General features: G+C 45.4%; 4 protein-coding genes across 10 annotated transcripts; 1 reads left to right on the plus strand and 3 right to left on the minus strand.

Moving 5' to 3' along the window:
* Window positions 1-866: 866 nt before the first annotated feature.
* On the minus strand, window positions 867-5,241 carry LOC133479181 (H-2 class II histocompatibility antigen, I-E beta chain-like). Of its 7 annotated transcripts, none has more exons than XM_061775780.1 (5): window positions 5,075-5,241; window positions 3,729-3,957; window positions 3,184-3,468; window positions 2,519-2,629; window positions 867-2,360 (listed from the first exon to the last, which is right to left on the minus strand). In XM_061775780.1, the coding sequence occupies exons 1-5, from the start codon at window positions 5,171-5,173 to the stop codon at window positions 2,278-2,280; spliced, it is 807 nt and encodes a 268-aa protein (XP_061631764.1). In that variant the 5' UTR covers window positions 5,174-5,241; the 3' UTR covers window positions 867-2,277. The 7 variants fall into 7 exon arrangements, with proteins under 7 accessions (XP_061631764.1, XP_061631763.1, XP_061631762.1 ...); XM_061775779.1 differs by having other exon boundaries at window positions 3,729-4,023; XM_061775778.1 differs by having other exon boundaries at window positions 3,729-3,992; window positions 4,668-5,241.
* Window positions 5,242-5,381: 140 nt separating this feature from the next.
* On the minus strand, window positions 5,382-6,782 carry LOC133479185 (H-2 class II histocompatibility antigen, A-Q alpha chain-like). The gene is made up of 4 exons (XM_061775788.1): window positions 6,647-6,782; window positions 6,300-6,560; window positions 5,746-6,030; window positions 5,382-5,667 (listed from the first exon to the last, which is right to left on the minus strand). Exons 1-4 carry the CDS (start codon window positions 6,702-6,704, stop codon window positions 5,537-5,539), a joined length of 735 nt encoding a protein of 244 aa, XP_061631772.1. The 5' UTR covers window positions 6,705-6,782; the 3' UTR covers window positions 5,382-5,536.
* Window positions 6,783-8,439: 1,657 nt separating this feature from the next.
* LOC133479184 (H-2 class II histocompatibility antigen, A-Q alpha chain-like) lies at window positions 8,440-9,906 on the minus strand. Its single transcript, XM_061775787.1, has 4 exons — window positions 9,705-9,906; window positions 9,358-9,618; window positions 8,804-9,088; window positions 8,440-8,725 (listed from the first exon to the last, which is right to left on the minus strand). The coding sequence occupies exons 1-4, from the start codon at window positions 9,760-9,762 to the stop codon at window positions 8,595-8,597; spliced, it is 735 nt and encodes a 244-aa protein (XP_061631771.1). The 5' UTR covers window positions 9,763-9,906; the 3' UTR covers window positions 8,440-8,594.
* A 2,569-nt stretch (window positions 9,907-12,475) lies between these two features.
* Window positions 12,476-20,846, plus strand: LOC133479180 (mucin-5AC). The gene is made up of 9 exons (XM_061775777.1): window positions 12,476-12,743; window positions 13,048-13,101; window positions 13,403-14,725; window positions 16,349-16,488; window positions 17,085-17,186; window positions 17,977-18,139; window positions 18,717-18,769; window positions 18,912-19,010; window positions 19,907-20,846. The coding sequence occupies exons 1-9, from the start codon at window positions 12,515-12,517 to the stop codon at window positions 20,162-20,164; spliced, it is 2,421 nt and encodes an 806-aa protein (XP_061631761.1). The 5' UTR covers window positions 12,476-12,514; the 3' UTR covers window positions 20,165-20,846.
* The last annotated feature ends 5 nt before the right edge of the window (window positions 20,847-20,851 follow it).

Consider the following 20,851-nt stretch of genomic DNA (forward strand, 5'->3'; position numbering starts at 1 on the left):
GAAATTGTGAGGCAGGCGAGCGAACCGCTAGGCCACCGTGCTGTCGATGAGGAGCATTTTGCGAATGTTTTCAACAGGTTTCGATGAGACGAAATGGGCTTTCGATATCGGCGGAGGCAAGTACTCAAAAGTGAGGAAAAAAGTGCATTTCGACTTGTGAAACGTCGACATTGGGGGGGGGGGGGCATCCACCCTTGCCGTGAAATCATGGAATCATGAAATCATGACTTTTGCCGACATCATCACATCAACGAGGATGGTGGCGTCCTTACTCGTTTCCGTCCGTCCGTCCGATGGATGGATGGATGGAGGGCTCACATTTGTGTCCGTTTCAAAGGCCTCTTACCGGGCGCGTCCGCCCGGTAACGTGTTTTGACGACAGGAAAACAGACTTGAGCCCGTTGTTCTGTTTAAGACCGTCACGCTTTACCGCGTTCGGTAATGGACATAAACATAAATGGTGAAACACAAGAGGAGGAGCAAACTCGGACTTTTAATTAACAAGACGAGAAAAATGAAATAGAATCCAAAGCGGCTCATTTTCCCCCCTCCCCTGAGGTGCGCATGCGCGGAACTGATGTGTTTTTTGTTTTTTGTTTGTTTTTATCCCTCAGCGTTGACTTTCAGGCAGGATGGCGATCAGCTATTCTGGGTTCGTTTGTAAGGACGACGGTGTATTGAGGCAAATATTGCGCATTTTGTCACAAAGTTTTTTTCTTTTAATAAAAATTGATATAAGAAAATAATCAACATGCTAACTCTAGACTCTTGATTCCTTTGCCTGAGTAGGTTGCCATTCGACATTTGACAAGAGCAAGACTATTTTCATAAGTGTGAAAGTAAACAATGGAATTCTGTCTTCTGTATTTGTTGTTATTGTTGTTTTATTATTATTATAGTTCTTTTTCTATTTTCTTTTTCTTTTCCCACCTTTTCGATCGGGTTGCATGGTGAAAGGACACATGCATTGTGTGTGGATCTTCTCACGTCCCTGTGTTTGCGGTTCCAGCGTCAGTGGGGGCGGGACTTTTTTCATTCCAGGGTTCCTTCCAACACAATCAATTAAATTCCAGGACTTTTCATAATGTTAACACTTAGTGGGCCACATTCAAGGGCAGGGTTGTCGTTGTACATTTTTGTACTTTCATCATGGTCGTCATGGTGACAACAACAAAAAGATTTCTTTGTGCTGCCATATTCTTGTGCGCCCTGTGACAAGTGAATCTTCATTCGCTCACCTGCACAAAACGCCCTCACGCAGCAGGCGGCGAACGCCACAAGTGCAGCCTGCATCCTCGTCACGTCCTAGAAGCCCGCCCGTCCGTCATCCACAATCACGCAATCATGAAGTCACGTTTGGACTGCCTTCCAGCGGTGAAATCCTTTTTTCATCGCTTTCCTGGCCTGAATGTCAGACATCTGGATATTGCACCCAAGGATGAACTCGAATTGTGCAAGTGCACAATTCTCCTCCTGATGTTTTGGCTGATTTCCTTGGACTTTGCCATGATGTTACGCAAAGAAGCAGTATGTTTCAGATGTGTCTAGTACAAATACATCCACAGACGTTGTCAATGAACCTATCGGAAGCTGCTTAAAGAAATGATGTCATCATCTTGGTTTTCCCACATTGTTTAAAGACATAGTAATCTCATTGTATGTAAACTTCTGACTTTGAAGAATGTAATGAAAAATTGCCAAAAAAAAACAACAACAACAAAAAACAATCCTCGCATTATTATACTGGCATTTAGCAAATGCAAATAATTTCGATCATCTAAATTGAGCTGAAACCTGAAATTTTTGGTCTGATTTCATGTGAGACAGTGAATTAAAAAAAATGTCTTTTTATATTGTGTGTGCAAACATCTGTTTTCAATTGTATTTGAATAAAATACTATTAGAATGCAATTTAATATGGTTCTTTGTTGGGAAAAAAACCCAAAATATTAAAGCCTCAGCATTTGAGTTCTATTCAATTAGATCTTAGCAGATCTAACGAGATTGGAAAATGAAGAAGATAGCTGATATTAACAGAGAAAACAAACACGATTCAGGACAATACAGTGCAGTCTGTTCAAATCATCCTCAGCCTCAGCCAATCAGGAAGACATCCAATGAGAACTCGACACGGTGGGATCACGTCGGCAATCCCGAACGAGGAAACGCGCAAATCCAGCAAGTTATTGGATTCAAATAGAAAATCATAATCAAGCACAAAGCAGCAAATTGAAACAAATTGTATTCATTGTTATTATTCTTTTTTTTTTCCCCCCCTCACTCTTCATGGTGCAGTTGAGGCTCGGCCTCCCCTGACCTCACGCCCGTGCTGTCACCACTTGTTGAGACTCTCTCACATGCTGGCGAAAAAAACAAAACAATATCACACATACACACAGCTGTTATAAAATATCAGCTAAGAAACTGTTGTATTGCACACGGAAGTGACAAGAAATAAAAAGCCCCAGTCGCTTGTGGCAAGTCTGTCTTAAAAGTACAATTTGCACGAGTCACTCACCAGGCACATTCCTTCTGTAGTAAATCAGCCCAGCAGAAAAAGAAAGGAGACCAACGATCAGCCCCATTGCTCCCAATATGATCTTGTTCCTCACAGACTCGGGCATTGGCTCTGGAAATACCAGCAGAACACATTTATTGACATGCTAAACGGTCAAGTGAGGTATGAATGTCACCAAAGTTTTTTGTCGCAGCGCATGTCCAACATTTTGTCCAACAAGATGGACGTTCAAATTTATTCTAAGACTGTGCCCCAGCTAACAAGTTTTTCAAGTCACAAGCCATCAGCATTTTTTTTTTTTTTTTTTTTTGTAGTCCAAAATTTGCACTATGAGCAAGCTGCTCGAGGGAAGTTAAACATTTTGTTGTTGTTTTTTTTTTTAAATGGAGAAATGAATCGACTGTAATGCCCTCACACGTGGGCAAGGGGAGCCGCAGTCGCAAAAAAGTCGTAACATTTCACAGGTAAAAAAAAAAAAAAAAAAAAAAATTCAAATATAATGCATTGATGTCACACAATTTGGGGTTGACAAAAAAAAGTAACCCTCATGAACATCGGTTGAGGAATGAGCAATTAATGTTCTGTACCGCTTCATCCTCGCAATGTCCATGCATTTCCGTCGAAGGCAACTTTGACCTCCCCAGTCACGTGACATGTGGACATACCCCAGTCGTAAATCCTGGGCTCCTGGAGGCTGCCGTGCTCCACCATGCAGCTGACGGTGTGCCCGGGCGTCGGCGTGTGCTGCAAGTGCGAGTGCCTCTGGTAGAGCCAGTTGCCGTTGGGTAGCGACTTAGTGGACGTCACGTTAGACGTCACCTTCACGCCGTTTCTCAGCCACGTCACCGAGATGTCCTTCGGGTAGAAGTCGTACACGCTGCAGACGAGGGCGGCCGGATGCCGGCCGTCCGACGTGCCCTCGGCCAACCGCAGTCGGACTTTCGGCTCGACTGCAACGAAATGCCGAGGCAATGAGACGGTGTTGAACTATAGAGAGGTGAGACGTGGTGGGGAGGAAGAGAAAATGTTTGTTTTTTTGTTTTAGTTTTGCCGGAACAGAACAAGGGCCTTCCCACAGAGTTGTAAGCGTGCGAAATGTCAAAACATACAATTCAAGAGGCGCTAAGGCATCTAGCCTGACCGCTTGACCAATTGATTGTTACAAACGCTTCTTATAATCTAATGGACAGTAAGCGATAAAGCAGATCACCTTTCCGGTCAAAGATGTCGTATGTTTGTTTCATCCACTTCTTGCAGTCTTCCATCTTTTTTTGGACATTGTTCAAATAATGGTCCAGGTTGAGAATTTTCACAATTTGCTTTCCTATCTCTGTGTCGGCGCTAAACCTTCCCGAGGTGCTGTTGTATTGGAGATAAAGCATCTTGTCATAGTAGAGCTGCAGCAGGAAGGTCACGTCGCGCTCATCACTGGAGGTTCCCTGGCATTGCAACAAACCATGAATATATTGCGCGTCTGCAGCAGAAAAAAGAGCAAAAATCCATGACTTCAAAAGGAAATTAGCAATAGAAGAACCATTAAAACCATTCAGTTAGTTTTAAAACAGCTTCAATTGGTCAATACAAGCGCCTGCCGCTTTGGAAAATGTGCCCTTTTTTTTGTTGCAGCCTTTTTTTTTCCCCTCCAAAAAAAACCAAAATAAAAAAAATACAATCAAATTACAAATGACCCTCTCTGTGTATTTCAAATGTACTCACCTGCACGCAAAAACACCAGGCAAAAACACAATTGTGTGAGCAGGTGCATGGCGGCAAGAAGAAGCGAAGAAGTGGAATCAAAGTGCAAGTGAAGTCAAAACAAGGTTTGACACTTTTAAGGCGTGGCAAATTCAGGCGTTTCTCATCAAAATCTCACCGGACCAGCTGCACCACAAATAAACACACCGCGAATCAAATGCAAACCAAAATAAATCACTTCGACTCCAAAAATATTGTCACCAATTCCTTCATTTGTGTTGATGATTGATGAAAGCGTTCAGGTTTGGCATCCAAAGATGACTTGGAGACATGACATTTCATTGACAGGTTAGTATTCGTTCACAAGACCCAAAGTGCGTGTTCCGCTAAATGAGTTCGCGGTGCGACCGACATGAAAACCAGAGTGCGAGTACAACCGCTTTCGAAGTCCCACCTTTGTGCTCTCCTTCCCTTTTTCTGTTCACTCTACGTGGTTGCTTATCAATTTCCTGTTTTTGTCGGGTGTGTGGAGAAACGCACACTTCATATGTACGCCGCTGGCACGTCTGCCCGCGGCCTTCCAAATCGGGAGTGCTGTGCTGTTCCATGCCACTTAAAGTGTGCAGTGGAAACACATGGTGTCCGATTCAGCAGTTGGGACTCCATTTTGGTTTTTATTGTTAAAAAGCTCAAATCGATCCAGATCCGCCATAAAGCGTGACCAACCGGCAGAACTGGACGGGTAAAAATGGTCGAGTCGAGTCATTACCTGGTTTAAGCAAGTCGTTATTTTGAATCGTCCCAAACCGGTCTACGAACGTTCATGTTGGACCAGCTAGCTAAACTGTGAAATTAGCATACCTGTCTTTGTGGGTTTTGCAGCGACGGATGAAGTTCGACGCGGTCCTTGTTATGTCTTTTATGCTGCAAAACCCGTTTTGCGGACTTCGTCGACGCCATAATTGTTGAATCCAAATTGTATTCTCTTTGGAAGTCCCTCCCTCGTTGTTCATGCAGGCGGCTACGTCACACTGCCAAGTGCGCGACGACGCAGACTGCGTCGGCAGGTTGGCGCGAATGAGCCCCGAAAACTAAAATTTTTTTTCGGACTTTCCAGGGATAAAAAAAAGCAGATTTGCAACTCAAAACGAGATGAGTCATGCACACGTCAAGTCACATACCCGTGGGCGCATTTGTATTCGACACAGCTGAAACACGCTGCTTCTTAGTGAAACATCAAGTCAAGTCTTTCTGAAGGATTTGGCAAGCAAGTCGCACGTGACAAAACCGGCGAAGCTCTGATTCAAAATACATGCAATCAAATCACAAAAGAGATGTTGCGTAGCGTCCTTTGACTCCCAGCAAAACTCCAGAAGCGACTCCGAGCAACGCCGCACTCAGGCCCACGCCGCAGAAGACGTCCGGTCCGACGCCGGGATGACTGAACTTCACCTCTGCGACGTTTCAAAAAGACGCAATTAACATTTGTTGCTCAACATGTAAGCCGTACAAAAATGGATGAAATCATCTACCCAAGAACATTGTTTTTGGCTTGTCCAGCGCCGAGTGCTCCACAGTGCAGCCGTAAACGTCGCCTTCCTTTGGTGTGAAAGTCAGCGTTGCTATCGTGCGGAAGGTGAGATCCTCGTTGTGGTAGTAACGACGGGCTGGGCCCTCCTCCGGCACCGCGACGCCATTTTTGCTCCAGTGAACTCGGATGTCGGGTGGGGAGAAATTATCCATGAAGCAAATCAAGGTGTTTTTTTCTTGACCTGGCTGAAGCTGGTCTGCCGGGTAGAGGGCACTCTCTGGGGGGTCTGGCGGGGGGCCGGGTAGAAAAAAAAACCCTCGTCATCGGAGAGCTAACGTGACTACAATGACACTTAGGGCCAGAAGTATTTGGACAAAGAAATGTCTTTTCGTTCTTTTGTTTTGTTCCGCATTATCGCAACAACTCCAATTCCAAAAAGACCGTCTTGACAGGAAGTAATAGAATATAAAGAACCTGAAATCTCCCGCCACTGTCCAAATCATTCTGGATCTAACTGTATGAACGCAGGAAGCTGAAAGAAAATTTTTTTGTTACCTTCTATGTTTGCTGAATACTTGATCTCTTCCTTTGCAATGGGCCAACCCGCGTGGCAGTGTCGGGCGTTTGTCTGTAAGGCTTTTGGGGAAAATAAATGCTGGAGCACCGAGGCTGGATCCAAAATAATAAATTTGGGAATAGTGAACACGAACTTTTTCTGGGTGTAATCCGCATATGTGAACTCGTTGCCATTGACTGTCGCCACTTCAGAAGTTGTCTTGGCGGAACAAGACAGGAGTAAGCAGCTTTTGACAAGAACTGAAAGACAGCAAACCATGTGTCAAATCATCACGCTGCCACTCAGATGAGGATAGCACGTGAAAATCTACTCATGTCATTCTTACCTTGCGAACAAGTGCCGAGGCAGTTGAGCATCAGGATGATGCAAGTGGACAGCTTCATATTTCAACGGGCAAATAATCTTCAGCGTTGAAACAAAAGAACCGCTCAAAAATCTTCAACTATCAGTTGACTACTTCCGCACGATGAAGCTCGTGAATCAGGTTTTACGAGCTGCTTATCCTTTTGCAAGCTTTTCCAGTGTGACAGGAGGGATTGCGCAATCTCGAGGCACCGCGACGCTCGGCTGAACATTTGGACGAGGAAGTCATGGGTGTGAAACTGCAACTCATTCAAAAGCGCACACCAGAAATTATTATTATTATTTTTTATTTTTTTACCCTGGACAGAAAAAGACAATATCACACACACACACTTGTTGTATAATCTCTGCACACACGCCCGCGAACCCAATGAGGTCTTTCAACTCAAGGTGGGACTCGATTTTTTTAAAAAAAATGGACATCATTAATTAGTCTGTAATGAATTGACCTCAATCGGAGGTTAGTCGAATAACAATAGTTGTCTTCAAAGTTCTCAGGCAGGTTAGAAAATGTGCCCTTTTTTTGTTGCAGCCTTTTTTTTCCCCTCCAAAAAAAACCAAAATAAAAAAAATACAATCAAATTACAAATGACCCTCTCTGTGTATTTCAAATGTACTCGCCTGCACGCAAAAACACAATTGTGTGAGCAGCTGCATGGCGGCAAGAAGAAGCGAAGAAGTGGAATCAAAGTGCAAGTGAAGTCAAAACAAGGTTTGACACTTTTAAGGCGTGGCAAATTCAGGCGTTTCTCATCAAAATCTCACCGGACCAGCTGCACCACAAATAAACACACCGCGAATCAAATGCACACCAAAATAAATCACTTCGACTCCAAAAATATTGTCACCAATTTCTTCATTTGTGTCGATGATTGATGAAAGCGTTCAGGTTTGGCATCCAAAGATGACTTGGAGACATGACATTTCATTGACAGGTTAGTATTCGTTCACAAGACCCAAAGTGCGTGTTCCGCTAAATGAGTTCGCGGTGCGACCGACATGAAAACCAGAGTGCGAGTACAACCGCTTTCGAAGTCCCACCTTTGCGCTCTCCTTCCCTTTTTCTGTTCACTCTACGTGGTTGCTTATCAATTTCCTGTTTTTGTCGGGTGTGTGGAGAAACGCACACTTCATATGTACGCCGCTGGCACGTCTGCCCGCGGCCTTCCAAATCGGGAGTGCTGTGCTGTTCCATGCCACTTAAAGTGTGCAGTGGAAACACATGGTGTCCGATTCAGCAGTTGGGACTCCATTTTGGTTTTTATTGTTAAAAAGCTCAAATCGATCCAGATCCGCCATAAAGCGTGACCAACCGGCAGAACTGGACGGGTACAAATGGTCGAGTCGAGTCATTACCTGGTTTAAGCAAGTCGTTATTTTGAATCGTCCCAAACCGGTCTACGAACGTTCATGTTGGACCAGCTAGCTAAACTGTGAAATTAGCATACCTGTCTTTGTGGGTTTTGCAGCGACGGATGAAGTTCGACGCGGTCCTTGTTATGTCTTTTATGCCGCAAAACCCGTTTTGCGGACTTCGTCGACGACATAGTTGTTGAATCCAAATTGTATTCTCTTTGGAAGTCCCTCCCTCGTTGTTCATGCAGGCGGCTACGTCACACTGCCAAGTGCGCGACGACGCAGACCGCGTCGGCAGGTTGGCGCGAATGAGCCCCGAAAACACCATTTTTTTTTCGGACTTTCCAGGGATAAAAAAAAGCAGATTTGCAACTCAAAACGAGATGAGTCATGCACACGTCAAGTCACATACCCGTGGGCGCATTTGTATTCGACACAGCTGAAACACGCTGCTTCTTAGTGAAACATCAAGTCAAGTCTTTCTGAAGGATTTGGCAAGCAAGTCGCACGTGACAAAACCGGCGAAGCTCTGATTCAAAATACATGCAATCAAATCACAAAAGAGATGTTGCGTAGCGTCCTTTGACTCCCAGCAAAACTCCAGAAGCGACTCCGAGCAACGCCGCACTCAGGCCCACGCCGCAGAAGACGTCCGGTCCGACGCCGGGATGACTGAACTTCACCTCTGCGACGTTTCAAAAAGACGCAATTAACATTTGTTGCTCAACATGTAAGCCGTACAAAAATGGATGAAATCATCTACCCAAGAACATTGTTTTTGGCTTGTCCAGCGCCGAGTGCTCCACAGTGCAGCCGTAAACGTCGCCTTCCTTTGGTGTGAAAGTCAGCGTTGCTATCGTGCGGAAGGTGAGATCCTCGTTGTGGTAGTAACGACGGGCTGGGCCCTCCTCCGGCACCGCGACGCCATTTTTGCTCCAGTGAACTCGGATGTCGGGTGGGGAGAAATTATCCATGAAGCAAATCAAGGTGTTTTCTTCTTGACCTGGCTGAAGCTGGTCTGCCGGGTAGAGGGCACTCTCTGGGGGGTCTGGCGGGGGGCCGGGTAGAAAAAAAAACCCTCGTCATCGGAGAGCTAACGTGACTACAATGACACTTAGGGCCAGAAGTATTTGGACAAAGAAATGTCTTTTCTTTCTTTTGTTTTGTTCCGCATTATCGCAACAACTCCAATTCCAAAAAGACCGTCTTGACAGGAAGTAATAGAATATAAAGAACCTGAAATCTCCCGCCACTGTCCAAATCATTCTGGATCTAACTGTATGAACGCAGGAAGCTGAAAGAAAATATTTTTGTTACCTTCTATGTTTGCTGAATACTTGATCTCTTCCTTTGCAATGGGCCAACCCGCGTGGCAGTGTCGGGCGTTTGTCTGTAAGGCTTTTGGGGAAAATAAATGCTGGAGCACCGAGGCTGGATCCAAAATAATAAATTTGGGAATAGTGAACACGAACTTTTTCTGGGTGTAATCCGCATATGTGAACTCGTTGCCATTGACTGTCGCCACTTCAGAAGTTGTCTTGGCGGAACAAGACAGGAGTAAGCAGCTTTTGACAAGCACTGAAAGACAAGAAACCATGTGTCAAATCATCACGCTGCCACTCAGATGAGGATAGCACGTGAAAATCTACTCATGTCATTCTTACCTTGCGAACAAGTGCCGAGGCAGTTGAGCATCAGGATGATGCAAGTGGACAGCTTCATATTTCAACGGGCAAATAATCTTCAGCGTTGAAACAAAAGAACCGCTCAAAAATCTTCAAGTTGACTACTCCCGCACGATGAAGCTCGTGAATCAGGTTTTACGAGCTGCTTATCCTTTTGCAAGCTTTTCCAGTGTGACGGGAGGGATTGCGCAATCTCGAGGCACCGCGACGCTCGGCTGAACATTTGGACGAGGAAGTCATGGGTGTGAAACTGCAACTCATTCAAAAGCGCACACCAGAAATTGTTATTATTATTATTTATTTATTTTTTTTTACCCTGGACAGAAAAAGACAATATCACACACACACACACACTTGTTGTACAATCTCTGCACACACGCCCGCGAACCCAATGAGGTCTTTCAACTCAAGGTGGGACTCGATTTAAAAAAAAAAATGCACATCATTAATTAGTCTGTAATGAATTGACCTCAATCGGAGGTTAGTCGAATAACAATAGTTGTCTTCAAAGTTCTCAGGCGCTCACTTGCACTCGTGAAATTTGGGGGAAACTCGTGTTTTCGCATTCCAGCAAGGTGTCCAATATCCAACCTCCATATTCATCTTCTAAAAATAAACTTCAGCATCAAAAAAAGAACAATGGAAGTCAAGTCTTGGTTTCTATGTGATCATGTAACAGGTAGTTAAGCGTTTGGAGTGTACCATTGTCTTGTGGAGCAGCACAAAGTGAATATGTCAAACGAAAAAACAATTGCAAACACTGTAGCTCTCTTTAATTGTAAATCTTAAAAAAAAAAAAAAAAAACTAACAAAAAAAATGGACAACATTGACAGCATGGTGCAAAGAGCTGGTGCAAATGATTCGTGGAGTGTCTTTTGTGTCGCCAGCAGAGAAGTCCACGTTGTGTTGGACACAAAGGCACAATTGTTGTGTGTGTTGTGTACTTCACAACTTCACGTTGTGTTCAACCGAAACCAAAAACCATCCATCCGATCCGGATCGGAGCTAACTAGACCGGCGGCGATGTCGTCGAATATGCCATTGTGACACGAGGAGAGTGTGGAGAAGAACCCAACTGCAAAACACCAACCCCCCCCCACCACCACCGGGCAAAAGATGGTCAGGCTTTGAAGATGTATAGGGAAATTGTCTTGGTGCAAAGGGGTGCAATGTTCCATAATCCACAAATGCTCAGATTTCACTGTTGTCTTAATCCACGATTCACAGAGAGCAGAAACGGGGGAAACTCTTACCTTGGAGCAGAATCCCTAACGGCCACGGGGACAGCAACAGGCAAATGTTCTCAGACAGAACTCTCACTGAGTCTTGTTGTAGCTTCTTGCATGTCTGACTGTCGTAACAGAAAACAATTGAGAAGCGCTGGCATAGCTCGATGGCTCGGCGGAGAGCTGCAGTGGTAGCAACGGGCCAAGTTATGATGACAATAAGGAACTGACAACTGCGCGGCCCGTCGGTATACGTTAACACAGGTGAGGGCGCCCTCGGCCTAAGTGGCTGCCTCCAAGTGACATCACCAGGGAGCCAGCCAAAGGGGAGAGGGGAGCGGAAGGTCTCGTTCACTCCATCTGCGGCCGACACCAGCCAGGTGAGTGCAGCCGCATTCGAACAATCTTTTTCATTGGCGTCTTTAGTCTTCGTGTTATTTTTACGTTTGAAGTGTTGCCGACAAATGTTGGGCCTCTTTATTGCTTTACACTTGATTGTTTTTTTAAAACTAAAACAGCATCATTGAAAGTGTACATTGACCGCGATTATGGCGTGCATCTTTTGTTGTCGTCAACTTTCAGATAATTTGATGGAGCGATGAATGCATTTATTATAATATTCATAATATTCATATCTATTTTATAATACATAATATTAGCTCAGGACTGTGACAGTTTGGTGCAGTTTTGGCGCTGGAGTGGGTTTTTAAGGGAGTATTTTTGAAATGTTTCGTTTATTTAACTCCTTTGTTTTTATTGTCTTTTATGGTTTATGTTGGATCGAGCACTTCGTTTTAAAAATATTAAAATGTCATGTTGAGTATTAATTCTATTCTGTTCTAATGATCATTTTTTATCAACTATTATAAAGATTATTAAATATTATTTTATGACTACATACAATCTGTAAAATGTTTGCTATGAGCACAATTGATTGATTAATAATAGTACATTGATAATAACATTATAATATGCATTAATTCATTATTTGAATTGTATTATTTTGATTATGATCAGTTTTGAATGAGATTAATGTATTATTTTTTTCCCAATTTTAGAACTGTTTGATATTCCAATTGTTATATAATCCATTGTAATTTGAAAATGTGAATTCAATATTAATATGTATTTATTCTATTAATTTCCCAGTTGGGTATTTGATTTTACATTATTTATTTATTACTTCTATGTATTTTTTTTTTGTTATTTTATATATGATTTTAATAATTTCATATTGTTATTCTTAGCGTTGTTTTAAATGTTTTGTTTGTTTGTGTGTGTAATTTCATGTTGTTTTGTTCCATTTGTGTTATTTTATTTTTTTTTGTGACTAAAATGTTGTTCTTAACGCTTTTTAGCATTGTTGTGTTATTTTGCAATTTTTGTCACTTTTTGGTCCAATTCATCTTCCCCGCATTTCTCATTTAGCTTATAGTTGCCGCGGGTTGTTTTTGGTTCAATCTTGGGCTCTTGTTACTACGGCAACACGCCCCCCCCCCCCCTCCCTTTACGAACGGGTTAGATTTACAGCACATGACGACATCATCATCATCAGCATCATCATGGGCCGCTGTGGTCGTTGGGTTTCCAGGGTGCGCAACCCAGAGGAGGCCGAGCTGGGGGGGAAACCACGCAACTCCCGGCGGGCCCCGTCCAAGAACAAACACATTTTAATTGTCATGTGCACGGCTAAAACGCGTGCAACAAGCACTGCCCCGTATGTCTCAACAAATCCACAAGCCTGGAGGATGGACCTGCTGCTGAATCATGCTGCTGTTTCTAAGTGTTCAGGTAATGCGAGAAGACAAATTGGCCCCAAAAAGGTCGCTATTTCCAATGCGGTCGGTCCCCTGTTATTGTTCTCCACGGCCACTCACCAAACAATTACGGCATCACATTCACCCAAACAATCGGTGCGATTGTACAGGAGAGCGTGACAAAGCTCTCACGCCGGATATTTGCGCAGATGGCGTCGCGCCTTCCGTAAAAGAAAGTCATTAGAACCAGTAGAGCGTTTGCATTGTCCCAAAAGAACATCTTTTGCTTATGCTGCGCGTTGGGAGCGTCATGTTTACTTCTTTTTTTGTCATTCCAGGCTCCTTTTCTGCCACAGCGACAACGGCCTCAACCATTTTGCAAATGCGCACAGGTATCAGGTTCGCTCATTCGACAAACAATTGAGAGTTGGCCGTTCCTTGTTTGAACTTGTTTTGTCAGATTATATAACCAGCATCTTTCAATGGAGGAAAATTCGATCCTTTAATCATGTTTGTACTTTGACTGGATACAGCTCCGCCTCGACGTACGACCTGATTTACGAGATGTCGAGATGTTCGCGTATATCAGAGTGGCTGACAATAATATTGAATATGCTCTGAGGGATAAAACCTCTGCCAACGGTGAAATGTTCTTGATTTTGAATGATGTTTTTTTGTTTTTGTTTTTTCCAGGCTGCACCAGCGTCATGCCAATACACCTCTTTTTCGGTCTACTTCTCGTCACCATGTCCGGCGCCACCTCCACGGCCCCTTCGTCTCCCCCGACCACCGGGGTGCCCGCCTCCACGCCGGCCTCCACGTCCATAGGTACAACCATGACCCCCGCCGCCTCGCCTTCCACAGGAGCACCCGCAACCTCCCCACCGCAAGCTGCCGCGAGCACACCTTTATCTACAGCAACCAGCCCCGTGCCGTGGTCGTCCTCCAGCGGCGGCGGCGCCGGCTCAACTACAGCCACCGCCACAGGCACACCTTTATCCACAGGAACAAGTCCCATGCCGTGGTCGTCCTCCAGCGGCGGCGGCGCCGGCTCAACTACAGCCACCGCCACAGGCACACCTTTATCCACAGGAACAAGTCCCATGCCGTGGTCGTCCTCCAGCGGCGGCGGCGCCGGCTCAACTACAGCCACCGCCACAGGCACACCTTTATCCACAGGAACAAGTCCCATGCCTTGGTCGTCCTCCAGCGGCGGCGGCGCCGGCTCAACTACAGCCACCGCCACAGGCACACCTTTATCCACTGGAACAAGTCCCATGCCTTGGTCGTCCTCCAGCGGCGGCGGGGCCGGCTCAACTAGAGCCACCGCCACAGGCACACCTTTATCCACAGGGACAAGTCCCATGCCGTGGTCGTCCTCCAGCGGCGGCGGCGCCGGCTCAACTAGAGCCAGCGCCACAGGCACACCTTTATCCACAGGAACAAGTCCCATGCCGTGGTCGTCCTCCAGCGGCGGCGGCGCCGGCTCAACTACAGCCACCGCCACAGGCACACCTTTATCCACTGGAACAAGTCCCATGCCTTGGTCGTCCTCCAGCGGCGGCGGCGCCGGCTCAACTAGAGCCACCGCCACAGGCACACCTTTATCCACAGGGACAAGTCCCATGCCGTGGTCGTCCTCCAGCGGCGGCGGCGGCAGCTCAGCTTCGCCCACAGGCACACCTTTATCCACAGGAACAAGTCCCATGCCGTGGTCGTCCTCCAGCGGCAGCTCAACTACAGCCACCGCCACAGGCACACCTTTATCCACAGGAACAAGAAGCGGCATCATGCAGCCGTCGGCCGCTGGAACTAACGCTGCTGCTTCTACACAAACAACTTCTGCTAGCTCAGTCCGTGCTCCTAATACAGGAACCATCTCTGCTTCCTCCTCCTCCTCCTCCTACTCCACCACCACCTTCATGTTTAGCACAACCTGGAGTCCAAACAGCAACTCCGGGACCATGAAGACAATGCCGATGATATCGTCTACCGCCGAGGTGTCCACGTCCACCAGTATGTTTTGGTTTACAGGTTCATGTTGTTCCATCCATCCATCCATTTTCTTCTATCCATGATCGGGTCACAGGGACAGCACCTTATGCAGGGAAGCCCAGACTTCCCACTCCCTAGCCACTTCGTCCAGCTCTTCTGGGGGGGGGGGGGGGGGGGGGATCCCGAGGCGTTCCCAGGTCAGCTGAAAAACAAGTCCCTCCGGCGTATCCTGGGGCATTCCCAGAAAACCTCACCAGGGAGGCGTCTGGGGGCATCGTAACCAAATTCCCCCAGACGCCTCATCCGGCTCCTTTCGATGTGAAGGAGCAGCGGCTCTACTCTGAGATCCTCCCGGATGACCGAGCTTCTCGCTGTATCTCTAAGGGAGAGCCCGGACACCCTGCGGAGGAAACTCATTTCGGCCGCTCGTATCCGGGATCTCGTTCTTTCGGTCACGACCCACAGCTCGCGACCACAGGTGAGGGTAGGAACGTAGCTCGACCGGTAAAATGAGGGCTTAGCCTTTCGGCTCAGCTCCTCCTTCACCATGACGGACCGATACAGAGTCCGCGTCACTGCGGATCTCCCGCTCTATTCTTCTCTCACTCATGAATAAGACCTTGAGATACTTGGGGCAGGATCTCTTCCTTGACCCAGAGAGGGCACGTCACCCTTTTCCGATTGAGGACCACGGTCTCAGATTTGGAGGTGCTGAATTTCATCCAAACCTCTTCACACACGGCTGTGAACCGCTCCGGCGAGAGTCGGAGATCACAGCTTTGATGTAGCCGCCAGAACCACATCTGCAAAAAGCAGAGACGCAATGCTGAGGCCACCAAACAAGAGCCCCTCAACGCCACGGCTGCGCCGAGAAATTCCCTCCGTGAAGGTGATGAACAGAATTGGTGACAAAGGGCAGCCGTGGCGGAGCCCAACCCTCACTGGAACCGAATTCGACTTACAGGGACCGAAAAGCCCGTAAAAGGGACTCCGGTACTCATGTTGGGCGAAGTCCCACGCACCCTCGAGCACCCTGCTGAGGGTTTAGAGCTGGTCCACTGTTCCAGGGCCAGGAAGAAAAACACACTGCTCCTCCTTAATCTGAGATTTGACAGCAAATTCAACAAAACAGTTTTTAAAATGTTTTTTCATGGGGTTTTTTTTTCTTTTTTTTTTAAGATGAAAGTTTCATTTTGTCCAAGACAAAAGTTAATTCTTTGAAGAAAAAAGCTTGGTTTTTTTTTTTAATTCCCCCTCAAGAAAAAAAAAGTTAGGTTTCTTTAGGAGAAAAAAGTATCCTATCAAAAAAAATAAATCCCAACAAAAGGGTTCCAAGACAATTTAAACAAATGTCTAAAGGTTGATGATGATGATGTTATGCAATTTTCATAGAGATGAAAAAAGTAATATTTATTAAAGAAAAATTCGTAAATGAATGAAATAGTGTTACTTTTTGAAGTTAAATATCTTAATTTTGTTTAATTTGGTTGGGGGAAAAAGTCCTGCTTTTTCTGGGAAAAGAAAAACAATTTCAAGATGAAAGATTTTTTTTTTTTTTGTAAGCGTTTCCTCTGCCAGTACATCTCGTTTCATGGTTTTATGATGTTGTTGCTTTTCCACGTAAACAATCCCGCGTCTCCACAGCCACGGCCGCGTCCGGCGCCGCCACGATCACGACCGTGAGTCGGAACGCCGCCACCGGGCACTCCACCACGATGATGATGATGATGTCCGCACACACGGGAGGGAGCGTGTCCGGTATGACAACAAGCACAATGAACATGGCAAGTCCAACTCAAATCTAACAAGAGCAACCGTGGATGGAAAAAGTCTACACACCCCTGTTGAAATGCCAAATTTTTGTGCCAACATTCAAAAGTGCTTCTAACTAACCCCAAATAAAGTTCAGATGTTCTAGTAAGCTTTTCCTGATATTTATGCTGCTTTCTAGCAAAAGCCTAAAGGTCTTGCGCTAAGACAGACTACTATTTGGAACTGCTCATAATTCCCTCCACCTTGACCGAGGCTGTATTGAGCGGTTCTCGAGGGCTTTAACATTTTGTGACAAGTAATCCAATAAACTGCTGACACGGAGTAAACGACTAGGAAACTAAAATTCGCATCTACCTCCCTAAAATTCATTCACTAGCCAGTTCGATGTGCAAACCATTTAAAAAGATGACATTTTGTGATTTAAAATGAAAAGAAAAGTAAATGAATGCCATGAAAAGCCTACTAGAACAGCTGGATCTTATCTTGCCACCTATTTTAATAGGTGCTATTTGAATCGGGGTGTGCAGACTTATTATATCCGCTCTGTCTCTCTGTAGACATCGTTTTCCCATATCCTCAGCTTTTTGAAATGTGTCCCCCCCCCCAGGTGCAGATCTACTGTCCGGTATTCTCGTGTAATTGCTCAGAATGCGACGCCATGTACGCCAGTCATAATGCCACCCTTTGTGCCAGCGGCGAATGGTGTCAGGTAGGCGGCCCAAACCGCGCGCCAACCTCCGCGTCTTCGTGCGGAATGAGACAGGAACCGTATTTCATCATTCATTTTTCGACTGGTATAACGCTGGCATGGAAACGGGAGTTCAGAATATCCTGTGAGAGGATTTTCATTCAAAAAGAATATGTAAAAAAAAAAAATAATAATAATAAAATACAACAAATCTATAATAATAATATTACAACTTGGTATATATTAACACATTGAAAGATTTTCAGGGGTGGGGGCTATCCTATTTTTTCCCTTTTTTCTTTTCATCTCTTTTGTTGTAAAGATCATAACTTTTTTTCCCTGACTATACGCAACTACATTCTGAAAACATAAAAAAAAATATATATATTTAAAAAATATTACGGTGTTATTATACCTCTATGATATTTTTGTTTTTCAAAAATAGGCAATATTTTAATTGCTCTGGCATTAAAGGTTACATTGGTGTTTAATTTGCATTATGGATTACGAAAGGGTGCCTGACTTTTATTTAATTGTTCATTGTACGTTTTGCCATCTAGTGGTGGTGACATTTGAATTAAAAGGTTAGATTATCATTTTTAATGGGACACGAAAACATCTCTCCGAATGTTCTGAACTCCTGATTGCAATGCCTGTTGCGTCAAGATGAATCGGTTCCACAATATCAAATCATTAACGCTCAATTAATCGATGATCATGCCCGTAGCACCGCGTTTGTACGATCGAACGTGCCTCTACGAAAGTCCAGAAGTTTAAAACTGCATTCTGGTGTTGTGGTGTAACGCGCTAGCTGTTGAAGATGGACATGTACGACTACGCGGCCAACTGCAGCGCCCCCTGTGACGGCGGCTGCGCCAACGCCTCTCGCGCCAACTGCGCCGTGGCCTGCTGCAACAGCACGGGCTGCCTCGCCGACGCGTTCGCGTCCCTGGCGATGACGACGACGACCACGGGTAGCCGACACGTAACGCTCGGAACCGGAAACCCACATTCACATTGAACTCAACTCGACGAGCATATGTCATCTAAATGTCTAATTTGTCGACATTACTTGTTCATTCTGATTACGATGAACTCGTTCATGTGCTTATTGTCATTTCGTTTTTTTTTTAAGACCAATCAATAGTTTCTAGGAAGCAAAACAATAGAAATAGTGTAGCATTTCTAACTCATAAAACCCTGAATGTGGATTGTATGATGAACAACGACCTCTTGAGCACGTTGGCTATTTTGCACGTTACCTGGTAGCTTGTGGACTTTGTAAACTGTTTCTCATTTGAGCATAAATGAGATGAGCCTCCATTTGCCTGGTGCAACCAATCATAGCCACAATAGTTACGCGCAGTGGCTCGATTATGTAACTTTAAGTAGTAGAGTAGTAAAGCATAAAGCATTTTTTTTTAAATCTACTTAGCCAGGGTTTACAGTGTACAAAACCAAAAAAAAAAATCATCCTTCCGTCCACTTTCTACACATCTTATTCTCAACGTCATTGTTTTATGATGGCGTCTCGTTGTTTTTGCCAAACAGTTGCTCCGAGCACCACGGCGACCACGGTCGCCCAGAAAACTACGGCGGCCCACGTAAGGACAATCAAGTTGCTTTCCACTGCACAGACGTTGGTCGCGTTTCCACTTCAAAATTGTACAGTGGAAAACGCGACCGGCTGTTTGTGGTGTATCGAACATTAATTCCCCCCCCCCCCCCCCGCTCTCGCTCTCTCAGGGTAACAAATGCCGCCAAGGGACGTGCACCGGTGCCACCTGCTACGCCGGTTTCAGCAACACGCTGCAGACGTGCGCCTCCACGCAGGTGCACTGCCAGGTGAGGACCAGAACACACCAGTCAAGGGCGCGGCTCAGTTCGCTTTGGTTACAGTCAGTAAAGTAGAACATTTGTGTACACACCATTGTATTTAAAAGGCCAGATGGAAAAAAAAAAACTGATAGCAGTCAATTCTCCCAAAAAGGAATGATTCTCAAATAAACATTGACAATATAATCATATTTTTTTAAAAATAATAATTAATAGTACATAACGGCTTAAGTGCTTTCTTCTTGTTAGGAAATGACCGATGGAGTCGAGTGTAACAGTAACAATTTGAACAGTGTAAATGATTATGCCATAAAAACAGTTTTAACATTTAATTCAGTGATTCTTTCACGTACCACTAGAGGGAGCCCACCTACCATTAGTGGTACTCCAACAGCACTTTGAGAACCACGGATTATTCTAGCATGTACACAATCATGAACCGACGATACATAAACGGTTGACTTCAGTCGAGAAATCCTTCGACGCAAACGAACCACTTTCACATAAGGCTCAATATTAGCTAGCATACTAGCATGAATAACACGCTAGCACAAGCTGACGTGAGCTCACACACGAGCAAACAAATTGGATACGCTTTAGCACTTTACACAAACGATATCAGTCATGAAACTCACCTTTTGCCAATTACACACATGAACAAATGTTATGGAATACAACAGGCAAACTGTAACGGCAACGTAGACTGCACAGCTACTTGTTGCTACATCGGAGGAGAAGCAAAAACATCCTTTCGGTTTGGAAGATCTTTTGCAGGTGTTCAAAGCATCAACACCATACGTGCAGCATGTACACGATCATGAGCTCATGTTACATAAACGACGGTATTCAGTAGTTGGCTCCTGAGCCCTGCGCCATCTTTTTCGCCCCCCCCCCCCCCCCCCCAGCTGATGAAAGAAACAGTGGGCTCCGCCACACAGTGGACAGCGGGCTGCACCGCCAACTGCTCGGCGCAGACGCCGTGCGAGGCCGCCGCGGCGCCTCCCTGCCACCTGGAGTGCTGCGACGCCGCCCCCGACGCGTCCTGCCTGTGGCTCAACGGGACGCTCAACCACGTGTCGTCCCGAGCCGCGGGCCCTCGTCCTCTCGCGGGACTGGCGGCGCCCTCGCTGTGCCTGCTGCTGGCGTCGGGGCTCCTGCTGTGAGGCGGCCGTCCCTTCGGCGAAGCGTGTGCACGACCCCGCCCGTTACGTTGCTGATTGTATCTTACGAAATGTTTGGGAACACACACACACACACTTGGCAGCGTTCCCCCCCCCCCCAGTTAAAAGGCCAATGACAATTTGATTGAATAAGTATTTACAAGAGACATCATCATATTACATTTAGTTTGTAAAACGCAACATGAAACCCGTCCTACGTCGTTTCATATTCTATTAAAAAGAAACGTGCCTTACAGCTTAAGATTCGGATAAGGAAGACAACCTTAATGAATGTTGATCGCTTAGCACAATGCAGTACACCGGTGCCTTGAGATACAACAAAAACTTTTCAAATGTGTTTTGAATAAGGAATATAATATCATATAATATTGCACTTTATAAAAACGGAATAATAGCACCATTAAGTAGAATGTAAAGAAATAAACGGTTTTCCCATCATGCGTGAATGCTCGAATTCATTTCATTGTGCTGCTCCTGCTGGTGTGCCCGCATTGGCCACCGGGGGGCAGTGTAATACAGTCAAACAGACAAGTGAAGAAGACGCAGCACCGCTCTCGGTGACGCAATAAACTGCAATAATACGAGTCATTTTTTTCGCTGAGGATTGAGAATAAATACTTGTGAGTATAGAGGATGTTGAGTTTCGAGTGGTATTAATGTGACCGTACA

This window comes from Phyllopteryx taeniolatus, chromosome 6 (genome assembly GCF_024500385.1).
Source record: "Phyllopteryx taeniolatus isolate TA_2022b chromosome 6, UOR_Ptae_1.2, whole genome shotgun sequence".
NCBI classification, from domain to species: domain Eukaryota; kingdom Metazoa; phylum Chordata; class Actinopteri; order Syngnathiformes; family Syngnathidae; genus Phyllopteryx; species Phyllopteryx taeniolatus.

Coding starts and splice junctions, on each gene's coding strand:
- LOC133479180 (XM_061775777.1), top strand. CDS start 12,515: ATGGGCCGCTGTGGTCGTTGGGTTTCCAGGGTGCGCAACCCAGAGGAG. Junction 13,102..13,402: donor CATTTTGCAAATGCGCACAG/GTATCAGGTTCG, acceptor TGTTTTTTCCAG/GCTGCACCAGCGTCATGCCA. Junction 19,011..19,906: donor CCACGCAGGTGCACTGCCAG/GTGAGGACCAGA, acceptor CCCCCCCCCCAG/CTGATGAAAGAAACAGTGGG.
- LOC133479185 (XM_061775788.1), bottom strand. CDS start 6,704: ATGAAGCTGTCCACTTGCATCATCCTGATGCTCAACTGCCTCGGCACT. Junction 6,031..6,299: donor GTATTCAGCAAACATAGAAG/GTAACAAAAAAA, acceptor GCCCCCCGCCAG/ACCCCCCAGAGAGTGCCCTC. Junction 5,668..5,745: donor GCCAAAAACAATGTTCTTGG/GTAGATGATTTC, acceptor GAAACGTCGCAG/AGGTGAAGTTCAGTCATCCC.
- LOC133479181 (XM_061775778.1), bottom strand. CDS start 4,821: ATGGAACAGCACAGCACTCCCGATTTGGAAGGCCGCGGGCAGACGTGC. Junction 3,993..4,667: donor AAGGGAAGGAGAGCACAAAG/GTGGGACTTCGA, acceptor TTTCTGCTGCAG/ACGCGCAATATATTCATGGT. Junction 2,630..3,183: donor GCCCAGGATTTACGACTGGG/GTATGTCCACAT, acceptor TGGTATTTCCAG/AGCCAATGCCCGAGTCTGTG.
- LOC133479184 (XM_061775787.1), bottom strand. CDS start 9,762: ATGAAGCTGTCCACTTGCATCATCCTGATGCTCAACTGCCTCGGCACT. Junction 9,619..9,704: donor CCTCGGCACTTGTTCGCAAG/GTAAGAATGACA, acceptor CTTGTCTTTCAG/TGCTTGTCAAAAGCTGCTTA. Junction 9,089..9,357: donor GTATTCAGCAAACATAGAAG/GTAACAAAAATA, acceptor GCCCCCCGCCAG/ACCCCCCAGAGAGTGCCCTC.